General features: G+C 36.0%; 1 protein-coding gene across 3 annotated transcripts in view; it reads right to left on the bottom strand.

The window, feature by feature from the left end:
- The window catches only part of DAAM2 (dishevelled associated activator of morphogenesis 2), a 167783-nt gene that overhangs the window by 57541 nt on the left and 92447 nt on the right, over positions 1-17795 (bottom strand). For all 3 annotated transcript variants that reach the window (XM_032216763.1, XM_032216765.1, XM_032216764.1), the window contains exons 5-9: positions 15697-15791; positions 8029-8362; positions 3501-3611; positions 3254-3357; positions 1751-1817 (exon numbers count right to left, since the gene is read on the bottom strand). In XM_032216763.1, the coding sequence (XP_032072654.1) occupies positions 1751-1817; positions 3254-3357; positions 3501-3611; positions 8029-8362; positions 15697-15791 (711 nt within the window). The remainder of the gene's footprint in view (positions 1-1750; positions 1818-3253; positions 3358-3500; positions 3612-8028; positions 8363-15696; positions 15792-17795) is intronic.

Raw genomic sequence — 17795 nt, 5'->3', positions numbered from 1 at the left:
GGGCCCATTTTTGTCCACAAAGGCCATGCAAAGCCTTTAGGAGGCTTGTAGAGTGCTCCCGGGGGGCTGGAAGGGCATGGGAGGCCAAAAATGAGCAAAAAACAGCCCATTTATCATGAAAATGGGCCCATTTTTGTCAAAAAAGGGCATGCATAGCTTTAGGAGCTTATAGAGAACTCCTGGGGGCTGGGAGGCAAAAAATGACCCCGTTCTGCTCATTTTTGCCCTCCCCAGCCCCCAGGAGAATTCTGGAAGCCTCCTAAAGGCTATGCATGCCATTTTTGCAAAAGGACGCAGGGTTTCAGGAGGCAAAAAAAATCCTATATTCAGATTTTCAGCCTCTTTTTTTGAGGGAAAAAGATACACGTCTTATAGTCCGAAAAATATGGTAGATTCAATATTCTCCAGTAATACTCCCTGGGTTAACAATTTTTTTTCCAGTTTCTAATATTAAGAATGCATATGTTACTTTTGCTATTAAAAATTAAACAATTGATTGGGAAATTATCTACTGTATATTAAAAAAGACCACTGTTACAAACCAATAATAGAATCTATTGTGCTTGGAATAAGAATAAGAATTCTGAAAAAAAACATACTATAGCATATTTAGTGGTGGGGGTTTCATACTCTCAGAATAGGTGACATTCATGTTTCATGCTCACAAACCTATTATAAAATACCTTTATCTTATATTATAGAGCACACTTATCTTTTTATCTTACTTGACAAAATATTTGGTAACTTCTCTATTCTACTCCATTAATGTTATTTGAAAACCTATTCCTGTTTTGATGCAACAACATTTTACTGGACTTATATCTGACACTGAATGTTATTTATGTCTACACTGTCTGTGTACTAACACTACAGTAGATGGGAACTAGCACTTATGGGGATACACTCATAACATTGGGACATGTTCTAGCCTTTTTAAAAAAGAAGCAATAAGGGCAATCATGTCAATAATTCCAGTGTAGTCCAATGTAGTGTGACTTTGATATACTGAGTACTTGTTTGATTCTTCTAGACTTCAAATAGAAAAAGGGTATCCATTGAGGACTAGGCTGCAGCAGGTGCTTGCTTCAAAGAGGAGTGAGGAGCTGTCCACTGAGATCCTAAGATTCATGGTGCTGAATCCAGCACTAGATCTAAAGCCCCTTAAAGTGGACAGAACCTGGGGTTATAAAATTAAAGCTGTGTGAAATTGGAACAGCAAATGTGCAAACATCCAAATGGTAGGGACATGCCACAAAACACCATTTTAGGTGGTCAAAGCCCAAGAGCAAAGACAGAAACAAAACTTCAGAATGTAAACATGGCAGATCTAAAACAGAGATAAAGAAAACTGTATTGGAAAAAGACTCTGGGATCATCCAGTGTCTTTTATTTCCTAAGTGAGCAAACAAAGCATATTAAGCAATCTGGACCAGCGAACTATTGGTAACCAACAAATATTCCTAACACCCAAACTATAAATGCGTGAATGAACAAAAATCAAATTGCGGCATTTTAAGCCATCACTGCCATAATAGTCCAGTTAAATGACAAGGTCTGAATTAACTTTTTTTTTAAAAAAATAATCCTTGTTATACTTTTTATTCTGTATATAAGAAAGAAAACTTCTCATTTTTCTTTAGTTATATGAAAACCATGTCTTTATCCCGCAGAAAAATCTGGTATGTTTATAGTAGTAGCTAAGGCAAACTAACAGTTCTTAGCTGCAAAAGCTTTTTAGGGGAACACCCACCATTTCAAACCTCTTCGCAAGTTCCAAGTCATCTTCATTTCGAACCATCTCAAAGAAATCTAAGTGCCTAGAGGAAAAATAAACATGTTCACCATCTATATGTTATTCATAATGATGTGAGCTCAGTTGGAATTAGTTTCAAAATTTGATATGCTGCCCTTAAATCAATGTGGATTGGGGGGGGGGTTCCTACATTCAGATGTTATTTTCATGACATAATAAAAGGCAAAACTAGATCAATGTGCTTATTTAGATTTAAGCACAATGCAGATGGTATCTTGAAAAACTGGATCTGCCATTTGAACCACAGAATAAGACCAACTGGGAGACAACTAAAAGTTATAAGTTGGCATCAACTGAAATAATCAACTAAGGATGAACATTAAATATATAGCATGCAGATTCATTTATTCTCAGAGAGAAATACAGTGTTGACCACTGTATGTTAGTTTGGAGGTTTCAATTCTTCCTGTCTTATTATTTGCAAAATTCCCTTGCCCAGCCCCATTTTTTGTTTTTGTTTTTTTTAAAAACCCTAGTTGGAAGAAGAATTGTTTTCCAATCTACACTATCTCACTCAAGCTGCTACATATTTTCAAGACTTTAAGAGGAAAGGGGGAAATTGCCCCTATATACTTAAATCATGCAGTTCATTTTATGATTTAGTTCATTTTATTTACATCAGTTTCCAGCTGCATGATAGCTGCAATAAACATCAAGTGGGAATGCAAAATATGATTCAAACATAAAGTATTAGGATAGCAGAAAATAGGATAACAAGATAACAAGAAATATCACAGCATTGATTCAATTAAAAGCCTGGGTGAACTAATAAGGTTTCAGCTGATACCAACAATAACTGAACTGGTAATTCCATGCCCAAAAGATCTGCATTAAGACCACCAATATACATTCTAGCAAATGCACTTTCAAAACAGTATCCTTCCTTGGAAGGAATAGGCTAGCTTGCAAGTAATAACCTCCAAAAGGTCTGTAGGTCTTAAGTCACACTCAATTCAAACTTTAAGAGCGTGTTTTAAATTTTGCTAAGTAGCAAACTTTGGAATAACTAAAATATGTCTACACTAGGTTGCTCCCTTCAATAGTCTAGCTGTAGTATTCTGAACCAACTGCAGCTTCCAGACCAACTGAAAGGCAACCCTGCTCAAAGCACATTGCAATATTTAGTTCTAAACTGATAGTTTAATATCCATGTACATATTCATTGTTCCCATGCATTTAAATGTCCCAGACATTTAGAGTCTGTTGGTATCCAAACCATATTGATTCCTCAGGAAGCAGTACAATATATTGATAAAACTTCCGTTATGTTGTGCTAGCTGTACAATTGAAATTGTTGGTGTCAATTGTTTATTGTGAGGTGCCAGAACATGTACATTATGTGATCTGAAATATATTTAAATTCAAATGGCCACGTTATGCTATATTAAACTGAATTAGAAGACTATACATTTGTCATTACAACGTAGTCTTTTGCTTCACCTGTCCAATGTTGCATTTTCATGTCCTCTGAGTTTGTCAATAACAGGCTGAATACCCAGCATTAGAAACTCATATCGTAGATGCAGTCGGAATTCCAAGTTGTCCTAAAAGAAAACAAAAGGCAAAAAAAGCCCTCAGATTCAAGTCCTGAAAATATAGCTTAGAGAATTTAGAGAAGAATTAATTCTGCCACAAAATTCTGCCAGCTATTTTCAGAGGCTAAAAGAAATTCAGCACATACACTCACCTCTCCACTACCTGCATTCAATACAGCATTAATAAAGGACATGATGGCTGTTTTTAGGTTCACTTCATCACGATATCTCCCCATGCTTCGGTCTAGCTCATTGAGTAGCGTCTGTAAAGCAAGAGAAGTGGTAATAGCAAGACAGGGTAGTAATTTATTTATTTATCATTAAATACATTTCCAGAAGTTTGAAGTGCTCCAACACTGGAGGCTTTTAAGAAGAGATTGGACACTATTTGTCTAAAATGGTATAGGGTTTCCTGCTTGAGTGGAAGGCTGGACTAGAAGATCTCCAAGTTCCCTTCCAATTATGTTATTCTGTTATTGAGATGAACTGGACAAAATTATATTATAGGATAATTAATTTTTTAAAGACCATGAAATCTCTTCAGATGCTTCAATGAGTTTGGGTAGTTAAGCTGAGAAACTAGGGTTCATACAACACTGTGCATGATTTTTAAGCCAGATGGAATCAACTGGATTGCTTTAATCAACTGGAGTTGTGGTGACACAGTGATTAGAATGCAGTATTGCAGGTGATTTTGCCCACTGCCAAGAGTTCGATCCTGACCATCCATCCTTCTGAAGTCAGTTAAAAAAGGACTCAGATTATTTGGGGGCAATATGCTGTAAACTGCTTAAGAGACTGCTGTAAAGCACTATAAAGTGGTATATAAGTCTGTGTGTGATTGCTATTTTTTATTTATTCTTTTCTTCCATTTAGTCTCCCAATCATTACTTGCTGCTTTAGGTCACTATGGGTTGGGTTAGGTTGAGTTGGGTTTGGCTATATCTATTTTGTATGAACCAAGCTACTGTGGCTTGTAGACATGACTACAACAATATAATGCATATCTCAGTGTATTCTATTCATTCACAATGATTAAGCAAATAAGTATTGCTAATTGTCTGCTTTTTTGTTGCTGTTTCCAGATAGCATTCTTGGATTGTGCCTGAACAACATGATGTATTTAATTCCATTTAAATTTTGAATGAAAAGTTGAGACTACAGAGCAAGGATAGGTAAAAGTGGTACCCTTCACTTCAAGCCAATGTGGGAGTTGTATTCGAAAACATCTGGAGATTATCTATCCCAACTCTGGAGGGTAGCCTATGTACTGTTATCCTTTTAATGCTCAGCAATCAACCTTGAAGTGAGATATTTCCTGTTTGTTTTAAAAAATTGATAGCCTACTATCCAGAGGATCGTGGGGCTTACAATGTAACTGTTGGCTTTTCCCCCAGAGTAGATCTTATTTTCAACATAACAGCCCATATGTTAGGGAGTGTTCATACTATGTTATTTTCTCCTTTGTAATGGAAATGAATTCTTCTTGTCTTTCTGGGTATTTAGACATCTAGACAAATAATCATGCATGCTTTTCCAAATTGAAAGCATTAGCTGAGTTCTTTGTTCCCACTTATTTCCGTATATGAATGACTGTTTGAGATAGCTATTCTATTTTAGGAAGTATAACAGACATTAAAATCTACATTATTAAGACTTTGAGGTTTGATTTGTGCTAATCATTCTTCAGGTTAAAAGTATAATACACTGATGAAAGCACTGTTGCAAAAGTCTGCTGTGTATAAGCCATATATCAAGGAATAAGTCTCCATTCTGGCATCTGTAATACACATTCACATATATGTATTTATATACATATGTAAAAGGGAGATGGTTAGCCGTGCTGACTGGCACAGAAGAGAATTGTGCTTACTACTTAATAACAGAATTTCTAGGTTGGAAGAAGATGTTGTATAGACATATTCATTTTATTCATCTAGGAAGGGAAAGAGTTTCAAATGTTTCCTCCTTGGAATTATTAACCCACAATTTCCTCTTCAATCGGAAACCTAGAAAGCTAAAAAAAAAAATCCTTCTACTCAGTGTCTTCACTTCTTTGTCATTTTGGCTGAGATGATTTTTCATCATTAATTTTTACTATTCAGGAAGAACATTAATAACACTTTTGCTGTCAGTGCCAAAATATCAGGGCTGACGTTTGAGGATGAATAGTTAATATCTAAGGGAAGAGGCAGGGAGACCTATGATGACTGATTGGAATTAACTTAACTCAGCAAGTTTCAAGCCCTGCGGAATATTCCATTCTCTGGGCAAATCTAAATGATACTGCCTAGATGACAGGAGGCATTTCCTCTTAAAATGTCAATGGGGAGTTAAAGGATTTCCTAGATATTTGCATACCTTTGGTTATAAATATAACATAAAAAAGAGATATCAATTATACATTCCTTCCTCTCTCTATATAATGTACATTAGGTGGTAACTGCTATAGCTGAATATTGCAAAGACATTTTTCTGATAAAAATTTTATATATTTCTGATAAATTTTCTGTATATTTCATAATTCACCCCTTATCCAGAAAAGTATTATAATTCCTCACAATTATCTGCCCATAGTTTGGGTAAGAAGTTAATCCAAATCTCAAAACATTTTAGGTGATTGATTTAGAGCACTATCATTTCAACCTTTTGGAGGTGACTAGATATTTGGTTTTCTACAACAACTGCTGGATTTTAATTATAGAAATTTGACAAGCATTACTGCATGACTATTTATAATGATAGAAGCAGCTACATTAGATTTAACTTTGAATCTGATATGGTAATGCTAGTACTTCTGACACCAAACGGAAGGAAGGAAGGAAGGAAGGAAGGAAGGAAAGAAGGAAGGAAGGAAAGAAGGAAGGAAGGAAGGCCTGAAGTACCTTGGAAAGGTTTAGACTGTTGAAAGGAATTTTGTAGAAAGAAATGATGGCATTTAGATTCAGAAAAACAGGTAAACAAGAAAATAAAATGAAATTATGTTCGTAATGAAACTAAAAAAAAACAAGCAGGCATAGATTCATCCTTAACTCCTTTTACACTACACACACACACACACATTCTACGCTTTCATGGAAAAAACAGGATGTTAGTTCCTAAAGGTTCGTAAAATACTCAACAATAAACAATAACTTGTCAAAAATATAGTCACACATATTCTGTAAAAATTATGCTATTCCATACTAATTAAGAAATGACTTTTTTCCCAAGTTATTTTTATTCACTTTTAAATTGTTAAAGAGAGAGATTAGGCAGGGAATTTCTAGCTCTAGTTTTTCATTTCACTGTTTCACAAAATTGTTAAATGCTCCTATGCAATGATGCATAGTTTAATTCCTTAAGTTTCCCTTAACTCAAAAGTATATTATCATAATAAAGCCTGGCCACTACACTGAGCTCGTCCACACTTCATCCAAAATCCTCTTCCTGCTTTCAATCCAAGTATTGCACCCCTATAATTGCCAAATTTTAATCACAACTTTAAGACTCAGTTTTCTGAGTATGATGAAAGTGTTTCCAAAAGCAAAGCGAATATACTCAGTGTTCAACATTCAGGCTATTAGGCATCCTATGAACTGCTCTGTTACTACATATCCACATTTGGTTCACATGTTTGGATACTTATTTCAATCCATGTAGTCTTTCTAAGCAATTTGAAGTACCCATACTTATACGTACTCTCTTATAATAATTATTTTGTAATGCTAGTAATATTACTGCTAAAAGAAGTGTTAGGACAAATGCAGTCAGCAGGATGCCACAGGCTCACAGCTCTGACTGATTAAATTTTGAAATTACTTCAGCCGGTCAATAAATACTTGGAAAGTTACTCATAAAAAGTCTGGCATCACTTTTATTTAGAAAAATGTCTCTCAGATCCACTGTTATTCTATGAAAAGACAGAAAAGGTGGATAGCTATCTATCTTTCAAAAAATAAATAAAAGTTACATTGGTGCAAAAAAGCCAGAAGAGAGTGGGAAGAGAAGCTTCTCTCCTTTTTCTTCCTTTCTTTTTTTCCCTGAAAAACAATTAGTATATGATTGACCATTTTATGTCAGTTGTTCTTTTGCCTACTATACTCTGAAATGGTCTAGCTCAGCATAGTGGCCCAAAATTCTCACAAATCCAGGAAGGAATTCACATATTATTGATTTTATGCTCTAGGTGAAATGTCTGTCTTGAGTACTAATGTGAATTTAAAATATGGAAGGTTACTAAACAAAATAATACAAATATGATCCTAGACTTGGTCTGGACAGTCTAGAGAAAAGAAGGACTAGGGGTGACATGATAGCAGCATTCCAGTATTTGAGGTGCTACCGCAAAGAAGAGGGAGTCAAGCTATTCTCCAAAGCACCTGAAGGCAGGACAAGAAACAATGGATGGAAACTAATCAAGGAGAGAAGCAACCTGGAAATAAGGAATTTCCTAACAGTGAGGACAACAGTGAGGAGCAGCTTGCCTGCAGAAGTTGTAGGGTTTCTTACAACTTACTCACTTACTCTTTTTAAGAAAAGACTGGACAGCCACCTATCTGATAATGTAGGGGTCTCCTGCTTGAGCAGGGGTTGGTAGAAGACCTCCAAAGTCCCTTCCAGCTCTATTTTGATTGACTGATCCTGTTTTATGCAAAGAACCAGCTCTACAGGTCATCTTGCTCAATTCATCATTTTTACCTGGAATCTTGTTCTCTCCGCTGCATAGACCTGGTAATGAAGCATGGCCTGTAGAACCTTTTTGTGACCTCCTGGCACTAAGCAAACAGCCCCAAGGATCTCCAGGACAGCAATCTTGGTCTTGATGTTCTCCGTCCGTAAGCTCTGTGAAATTATATTGATGCTTTCTGGGTGGGCTAGAACATGGGCTCGTCCTTGGGAGTTGTTCATCAGAGCCTTGATGCATCCTATAACGGATGTGTGTATACGGCTTTCAGAGGTTTCATAGTCCATACTCTTCAAAAAATTCAGCAAGCAGCTCAGGCCATCCAGCTCAATAAATCTTACTACGAATCTGTTCAGAGATAGGAAAGGAAAAGGACAATGAAGGCACTTGGCATAAATGGTGTCACATTAATAAAACAGCCAAATTGTCTTTTCTCTTAATTTGGGAAACTCTAAAGTGTACACAGCTGAGGATCTGGGCAAAATGTTTTATGGAGGCTGATGTGTATGTGGAATAAAATTTGTTCAGCACCCTCTGATTTCTGCTACAAAGAGAAATTGCATTATGGATCCAACATCACACATTTAAATGACTTGAAATAACATAATTTGGAAAAAAAACAATGACTCACCTGACCTAACAAAACAAGGATAAAGGTTTGAGCAATACTTGCTGTCCTCCTCCCCACCTTATTAACGGCCTTTTCTCCTATACAAACATCCTCTTTCTATGCTAGAAAATAACTAACATAATGTCCTCATTGGTCAGTCAGTTGTTTGGTTGAAATACTGATGGAAAAAAAATAATGGAAATTCACGTTCAACATACGATCTGATTTTGTATTTCTTTGCTGAGACATGAAAATAAAAGATTGCCCAGTATATTACATAAAGTTTACTTTTCTGTCAACAGAAAATTAAAATTAAAAGCATGTACCAGTTGACTTTAAACTGCAAATCATCTACTAAGATAGATAAAATACTATTGCCCACTATTTATCTACATAGAGTTACATTTTCCTTATTTATGAGAATATTAAACCTATAAAGTTCATTGGCTAAAAATTCTCTTTAGAATATGCTTCTTTACAAATAAAAAATGATTTTATCCTCAATAGCTGGGGGGGGGGAATCTATATTTAAATCTTTCTTTTAGACTATCCAGTATTCCCTGAGATCTCAGTTAGAAAAATGGCTATTGCAATTATGACATTATACAGTTACCTATGAATGTAGCTCAACAACTTAAAAATACGCATTTTTCCAACCATATGATGTACCTAATAAAGTGGAAAAGTGGGGGGAAATCATACTACTCATAAATAATTTATCATAGGATATACGGACAAGAGAAAATAAGAGAAAATTACCTATTGACATTTAAAATATCTATCTAGAAACAAGGCACCTTATTTTATTCAAATGTATTGGCTTCTAATTTGTTTCCAGGTACAATTCAATAAATTAAAGATGACAGGTGCTGACCGTGCACTGCTTGGGGTAAAATGATATCGTGAGAGTCAGAGAGTCCACCAATCCCCAAAACAGCCTTCTTAACACTTCCACATTATATTAAAGTAGTATCCTTTTTAAATGGTTCTAATCTTGCAAGATGGCTATATCCCAAAGTTCCCCAATTCATTCTTATATCTTAAATATACCATACAGGAATGCTGAAATTCTGGTATATTTGACAATTTGGGAGGGAGAAGAAAGCCTGAACCTCCACGTGCAGTTAAATTTCCCCAAAATGAATCTGTCCTGCATATCAAGATTTCCTTTGCAAGTTCTGACTCTCTTGTGAATTCCTACATTGCGTGAGAGAGATTTTTGGATAGTTGTATAAACATTTTAGAATTCCTCTAGGGAAACACGTTTCATTTGTTCACCAACAATCTTCCAGGAGCTGGTGATGGCTTATAATTAGAAAAGCCTTTAGTTCTAATCCTCTTTACTGTTTTTATCACATGCTATTTTTATATGGCATTGAAAAATATTTGTTTGCTACTGTTTTTCCCCTCCTGCTATCATGTGTTTTCTATTTCTAAAGTTTAAAATGATGTGTTTTACTTTGATTTGTTGTAAGCCCCCTAGATCTCTGTGGAACACACACACATACACACACATACACAGACACAATATCTCTATCTTACAAATACTTACAGAATAAAAACCCAAGTGGTATTTAAGTTTGTACCACACCCTACAACAAATGGAAACTTTAGTAATCTTTGGTCTTTCAGAATTTCATTTTTTTCTATTCCACTGTTTGCAATGTTTGATTTTTTCTGGCATCATTATAATACTACATAGATTTAAGAAGATGGATAGCCATGAAACCTAACCTCGTGATACCGGTACTGGCTAGTGATGCAGAGATGGCTATACCACTCATTTGCCAATGCTACTTAAAGGAGTTGCTTCAGTGTACTTAATTAATCAAGACATGGTAAGGCATGGCCACTTTATATAGATCTACAAGAAAGGAGTTAATAATCTGGGAAATGATGCATCCATAGAATCCCTGTTGAAAGTTTCTGCAACACACAATCAAAAAACAGTCTGAGCAATATTTTTTGTTGGTATAGTGTAGAGTTAAATTTGTGGTAAGGGATGCAAAAATGGACAACTTTAAAATCATAGAATCACAGGGATGGAAGGGACCTTGGAGGTCTTCTATTCAAAGTCCCTGCTCAAGACAGCAGTCCTTATACCATCCCGAATAAACGGTTGTCCAATCTTTTCTTGAAACCTCCAACAATGGAACATTCACTTTAAGATGATAAAAATCAAAACTCAATAAATATCCCTTGTTAAATTCAAATGTGTGCTACTGACAATGTATCTCTTCTAGCCTAAAAGTAGTCTATAAGTATAAAAAATGGTACTGAGAGGTACATTTCAAGTGGCCTGCATCAGAACAAAACAATTCAAACCTAAGATGGAACCAATATAATTTCCATGAAACAACCATTTGGGGCCTAACTGTGCAAATATGTACGCCTGTTTCAGATATTTGGAGTTTTAAAATTTGGCACATCATGTGACTCCCAATATCAGATCACTTTGCAGTATTTCTGTAAGATGAGACCATAAAATAATATTGTTTCTAAATTTTATTTGAGCTTCCAATGCATATGCACAAAATATATCAAATAATAGAAATCTGGAATAACTATATTTTATTCCTAAAGAGGAATCAGAGAAACTATATAATATTTGGGGCAGATTCCTTGCATAGCTTATCTCGTTAGTAACTTTATCTCACTGGTTACAGGTCTGGAGAAAACCAAAGCTTTACAGAGAGTATCAAGAGATTTAGTTTGAGGTTTGGTACCTGTTCAAGCCTGAACTTTAAAATTAGTCTTTGCGCACAAACAAAGCTTAAGAGCAAACACATACCACAAATGGTTAGACAGAAATGCATTAAATGTCCAGGATATAAAAATCACTTTGGGATAGCATTCTTTCCAACCTTCATTGGCATAAGCAATGAAAAAGCATGAAGATGGCAATGATTTGCTTGTCTATTGTTAGTTTTGGCTTTCCAGTTCCAGGATTGTATTTCTCATTTTCCCAAAAAGGTAACTGTTGCTTTGTGTGACTTACAGTCTTGGCATTTAAGTAACATTTTCATCTTAACATTTCTTTGCTGTTTTTCACCTATGGACCGGTTTTTCAGATGAGGAAAAATATCACTTGGTGCTTTTCAGAGAGGAGAAAAACCTATTTGAGGAAAACTAAACACAGCCAAGTAAAAGTTATGACAGAATTGGTTTTCTTTCCTACCTAGTAAAGCTTTCCAAAGGGGACTTGGCTTCAATGCCCTAAGCAAAGAATTCTTTCAAACTAATTTACAGAACAACGTTCCCATCTGCATCAAAGGAGGGGACACACAAGTAGTCTATAAGTATAAGTGGCATTTGGTGTTACCTTCTTAAGGTCTCGTCCAGTAAACCTTCAAACCTTGAAAAGCCAATAGGCAATATGCCCACTTAGGAGCTATTGTTTCTGCAATCACCTGGAAAACCCCAGATTCTCCATTTTAGGATGTCTTCATGTTCTTATTTTTCTTGTAGGAAACCGTAAGACTTTAATTGACTGAAGCACTTATCTTGGATATTTCTATACATTGCAATTATTCTACATGTTCTAAAAACTAATTGCATTTGCATATTGTGCCAAGCCATCATATAGATTTTTTAAAGATCCAATCTGGCTCAGTTTTTTTAAAGTCTTGCTCTGTTTTGTAAACCCAACCATTGCAATTTGAACAATGTTGCTCCTAGTCCAACAAATGACACCTATGGTTGATTCAACTACTGTAGACAAGCATGCATCTTGAAATTAAATGTATGTTTAGTTTAAATAAAAACGTATTTAGTTTTTGTTTACTTCATCCACTTCTTAGAATACAGTCACTGGAATATAGTAATTCACAATGAAACCCGTGTCTAACAAAATGTGTGCTCTTTATGGACAGAGGATTTAAAAATGTCCTGCAGAATCATTTCTTTGAGTTTCATTCATATCACATTCTGTGGAAATGGAATGTCATAATTAATTTGCCCTGCACATCTTAAACCTAACTGGCAGCTGCTATTCAATTCCATTTTTACTTCAGATATTATGTTCAAGCGACATGTTCACCATTGAAAAATCCTGGTTCTATATCCCACCTAAAATATGGATTGAAATAGGTTCCATCTACCAGAAGTCATCAGAAGAATAAGACAAAGCATGCTAAAATAAAACACACATTTTCCAATGACTTTTTTTTAAAATCAGCTAGATGATGGAAGTATTTCTTGGCTAAAAGAAAACAAGTTTTCTTGATACTTTTCCATTTTGTTGACTCTTTAACAAAAGTCCAGCTAAGTTTTGCCTATTCTATTTAGAACTTTTTTTTCCTCACAACATCCTGACTTGTCGAGGTAACTGATGATTAACAGAAGCGGCACTACACATTTTCCCCTGTGTTTCAAAACCTGGTATTTTTATAATCATAGTTGCTGATGGTTAAAACTGACTCACAAGGAAATCTTCACTCTCTTCCAATTGTTCCTTTCATGTTATTGTCAGGTCTTCCCTAAACAGTGTGACTGAATGCTTTGTAATTGCTGAATTGGCTCTAATTGCTAAAGCATTTCTACAGTTCAGTTGTACCAGACTTGGAGATATGTACAATGGCTACTATTAAAGACCAACTTTATTGTAAAAAATCTACCTTTCATACCAAAGGACCCATTCGCTTTACCAAAATACATCTGAGTTCAATTTGGACCTCAAACTCTTCTTACAAAGGAAAAAAAAGGTTGTTCTATTAATGTGGTGCCTCTTGTGGCCATGCAACTACCATCTGAAAGAACAATGGACTTTCACTAAATACACAGGAGATTCCCTCCAGTACAATTGAGGCAGACTTTTTTATTTCTAGAATAAGGCCAGCTACTTCCATGCCCAAATTTCGTCTTACTTTAGAGACATCATTGAATCAAATAAAAACGAACAAATACAATCAACAGTTATAGACGATTTGTCTTGATGAGCAGCAAAATCCCTTGCAGAACTGTGTTTTTCTACCTCAAGATAGAAAAGGCACCAAGGCAGAGATAATCTGGCTCATAATTCTTACTAAGTAGGGATGGTGTAATGGTGTCCTCTCTTCATGGCACTGCTTATTTAGCTAATTTGCATTGGATCTCTGTGACCTTTGATGATCTACACAGCCCTAATGTCAAGAACATCTCTGGACCAAATGTAGAAACACCTTAGTGAAAGTTCAAAATTCAGCAGCTAAGTCACTTGAAAGGCTTGTATGAGATATACAGGAAGTTTACCTCCTCCCTCTGTTTTAAGTTTTATACCACCAATGTCCGAGGGTGATGTTGGAAACAGGAAAGATTCTGCAGATGTGTTTAATATGTTGTGATTATTTCTGAGCTACAAATGAGGTGTCCTAAGTGCAAAGTTTGACTTCTCTTTGGCAAAGAATGATATAATTAGAATGGAATCAGCTAGCAAGCTATATAAACACTTCATAAAATTAATTTTATGGGTGAGTGTATACCATAAACATATTCAATTTTGCCAGATATTCAGTATGAACACTAAGGCAACTTTATTGCTACCCCAGGTTCAGCCAGAGGTGTGATTATAAGGCTTTCTAACTGGCATTACAAAACAGCAACCATCCTTCTTTGCTTCCAAGACCAATATCTTGGGGGACTTTCTATCAAAAAGGACTGGATAGAGCCACAAGGACCTCTTTTTTCCATTAAAGACCAAACTGGCGTAGGTAACGAGTGTTGGCATATAGTCAATCCTGCAATAAGCAAAGCTGAGTCCCTGGAATCAGTTGAGCTATGAGACTTAGCTTGAAATTTGGCTTGGCGATTGCTAAAAAAGAAAAAAAAGGGGGGGGAGGATAAGCCCTCAGGGCTGCAGCCAGCAATTTAGAAGCAAAGACTTTATGTGATACTTTGTGGCTGCTGCTGCTGACACTCATTACAGCTGTTATAAACAAAGGAAATAAATGCCTGCTGTCAGAGGTCTTTAGCCAAAGTAATGCTGGACTTATTTGGAAAAAATTCCAAATGAACTCCGAAAGGTTTCAGAAAAAAAGCCAGTCCTATTAGTAATGTCTTTCCTGGCATGATAGAAAAGGATGATAGGAAACTATATATAGTATACACGTTATGGACACGTAGGAAAATTGTGGTAAGTAGAAAAATTGTCTACACTATCCATTGCCTATTATGGAATAACTTATTGGGACAAAAAAGGTTGACGAGGCTGATTAATCAATAATTGGCAGGACTGTATCATTGTTTTTAAAAACCTTACATCAGCAACAGAAGGAAGCGTGGCTTGGTTACATCCTCTGTGATTTCTCCCTCTCTGTTATTCAGAAAGTTTCTATCATGGAAGTACTGGACCAAAGTGAAGAGCAATTGTTGGACTACAAATCTCTGTGCAACGCTAGTGATTCATGCAGAAAACTAAAAGCAGATTGCCTAATATTTTATGCTAACATATCAAGATTCTACTGGAGGAGATTTATCCTGTGCAACAACTGTGTATTAGCCTACACAAATGGAACTTAGCAGGAGTGCAGATTTTATCAATTTATATGTACAAACTTCCCATGTTTCCTGCTATTTCTCTCATTTCATATATTAGAAGTTCAGCATTTCACATAGTGGTAGTAATAAAGTATTGGAATTTTAAAAGCCATTAAGACCCAGAACAGATTTAAGCAGTGGAGAAAGGAGATGTACAGAGTTAAAATATGAAAGCATCAACCAGATTATCAGAAAGGCAGAAGAATTTGGAGGTAAAAAAATAATAATTAGAAAGGGGAAACAAGATTTTTAACATTCAATATTGTTCAGGAGGAAGGTGACAAAGAAGAGTAAATTTAGAAAGGGAAATGTATATAATTGTTTGAGATATGAGCTTAGATATACTTAAAGAAAAAAGGTGGAAGGTGACAGACTACTCTGTAAAATTCATTCTAAAACTTTATATCAAGAGAAAATGAAATGTATCTTCAATTAGCCTGGGGTTGTCTCATGATATTTAGAGAACAAGGGAAGTTGTATCTTGTATCTCATTTCTTCCATGACAAATAGTTTTAACCTAAAAAGCATCCAACAAATGGAAGAAAAATATATGACATACCTCATGGGCTGAGTTCGCAGAGCTGTTTTCAAGTCTTCAACTATTTTATTTCTCATTTCTGTTTCTTCCTCATCAAAAGCATATAAGGTCTGCATCTGTTTGGAGGAGACCATGAAAGAGTTATGAATCCAGAGCAGGAGAAGAGATGCAATTATTGAGTAATTTAAGATTAATCAAGCACTACCAACCAATCAAGTTGGAGAAACCATTTGGATGCTGTCAAGAAAACAAAACCTTCAGCAACAAAGCTGAAAGAAAAGATTATATTTTCTAGGAAGCCCCTCTGATTTTGAAAGTTTAGATGTCAAATAGACAGGATTAAAATTTCTTTGTATATTTCATTTCGTGGCACGACAAAACCGCACTCGACTAAGCCGCGCCCGATTAAACCGCGTCGCTGACGTCATCAACAGGGCGACAACAGCGAGTGCGGAGAAAGAAGGGCGCTTTAAATAGCACTTTGAAAGCAAGCCAATTCAACTTAAGGTAAGGGTTAGCTTTAGGGTTAGCTTTAGGGTTAGGTTAAGGGTTAGGGTTAGGTTTAGGGTTAGGGTTAGGGTTAGGGTTAGGTTAAGGGTTAGGGTTAGGGTTAGGGTTAGGGTTAGGTTAAGGGTTAGGTTTAGGGTTAGGTTTAGGGTTAGGTTTAGGGTTAGGTTTAGGGTTAGGTTTAGGGTTAGGGTTAGGGTTAGGGTTAGGTTTAGGGTTAGGTTAAGGGTTAGGTTTAGGGTTAGGTTTAGGATTAGGTTTATGGGGGTTAGGTTTAGGGGTTAATTTTAGGTTTAGCGTTTACAGCGTGCTTCTGTCTCCGCGCTGTTGTCGCCCTGTTGATGACGTCAGCTACGCGGTTTCGTCGAGCGCGGTTTAGTCGAACGCGGTTTTGTGGTGGAACCTTTCATTTTTCACCTGCAGTTGATTTTAAATAACTGCAAGAAGAAAAAAGTAAAAAAAAACCACCAATATTCTCAGACATTTACAGTAAGGTAAAGGTAAAGATTCCCCTCGCACATACTGTGTGTGCTAGCTTTTTCCAACTCTAGGGACAGTACTAATTTCAGTTTCAAAGCCGAAGAGCCAGCGCTGTCTGAAGATGTCTCCGTCATCATGTGGCCGGCATGACTAAACACCAAAGGCGCATGGAACACTGTTACCTTCCCACCAAAGATGGTTCCTATTTTTCTACTTGCATTTTATGTGCTTTTGAACTGCTAGGTTGGCAGAAGCTGGGACAAGTAACGGGAGCTCACTCTGTTATGCAATGCTAGGGATTCAAACTGCCAAACTGCTGACCTTTCTGATCAACAAGCTCAGTGTCTTAGCCAGTGAGCCACTGTGTCCCTTACATTTACAGTAGCATGTTACAAAAGAGCAAAATTTTCAAATAAAGTTTCCATTAAAATTTTTCTTTCACTCATACCCTTTATACCCTACTTCTTTTTCCCAAAACTTTCCATCTCACTTTGTGTTTGCGGCTTACAGAATCCAGAGTTGGATATTCCAATACAAGTCTAAACTTCAGGATGGTCAGTCAGTGAAGTAATTTGATCTTTGCACTATATGCTATTCAATTGGCCCAGAGATTTGGATTAAACCTTTGAGAGTGACCTCTGTGGAAAGTCAAATTCAGTCCACTAAAGCCAAGCAAGTTACTGTCTCTTTTAACAGAGAGGACAGTCCTTCACAGCAAGAAAGTAAAAAAAAGAATTAAACCAAATATTAAAAAGCTAGCAAGAAAAAGAGTTTAAAAAAATCAACCTCAGTGGAAGAAAAGAAAAGGATTTAATCTTTGCTTTCTTCTATTAAGTAATATTTTTTTCACTCGGCTCACTCCCAAGTACCCTTGCCAATAAAGGTTATAGTGAAATTTTATTTTTTCTTAGAGTTATGGTTACTAAACACTTAAAATTTCTGTCAAAATGAAATTTAAACATTGCAAAAATCAATCACCCCAAAATACTCTCATAGATAATTTCCAGTAATGGCTGCCATTAAGGAACTAATCTTACTCCTACCAGCCTTTTGGGGAGGATTTATCCATAAAGATGGAAGAGCCATGTATCCCCAGTATCAAATAACTTAGAGCTAATTTGTGAGTGTACATT

The sequence above is a fragment of the Thamnophis elegans genome, chromosome 4 (genome assembly GCF_009769535.1).
Source record: "Thamnophis elegans isolate rThaEle1 chromosome 4, rThaEle1.pri, whole genome shotgun sequence".
Lineage (NCBI taxonomy): Eukaryota > Metazoa > Chordata > Lepidosauria > Squamata > Colubridae > Thamnophis > Thamnophis elegans.
This window is presented reverse-complemented; position numbering and strand designations above follow the sequence as displayed.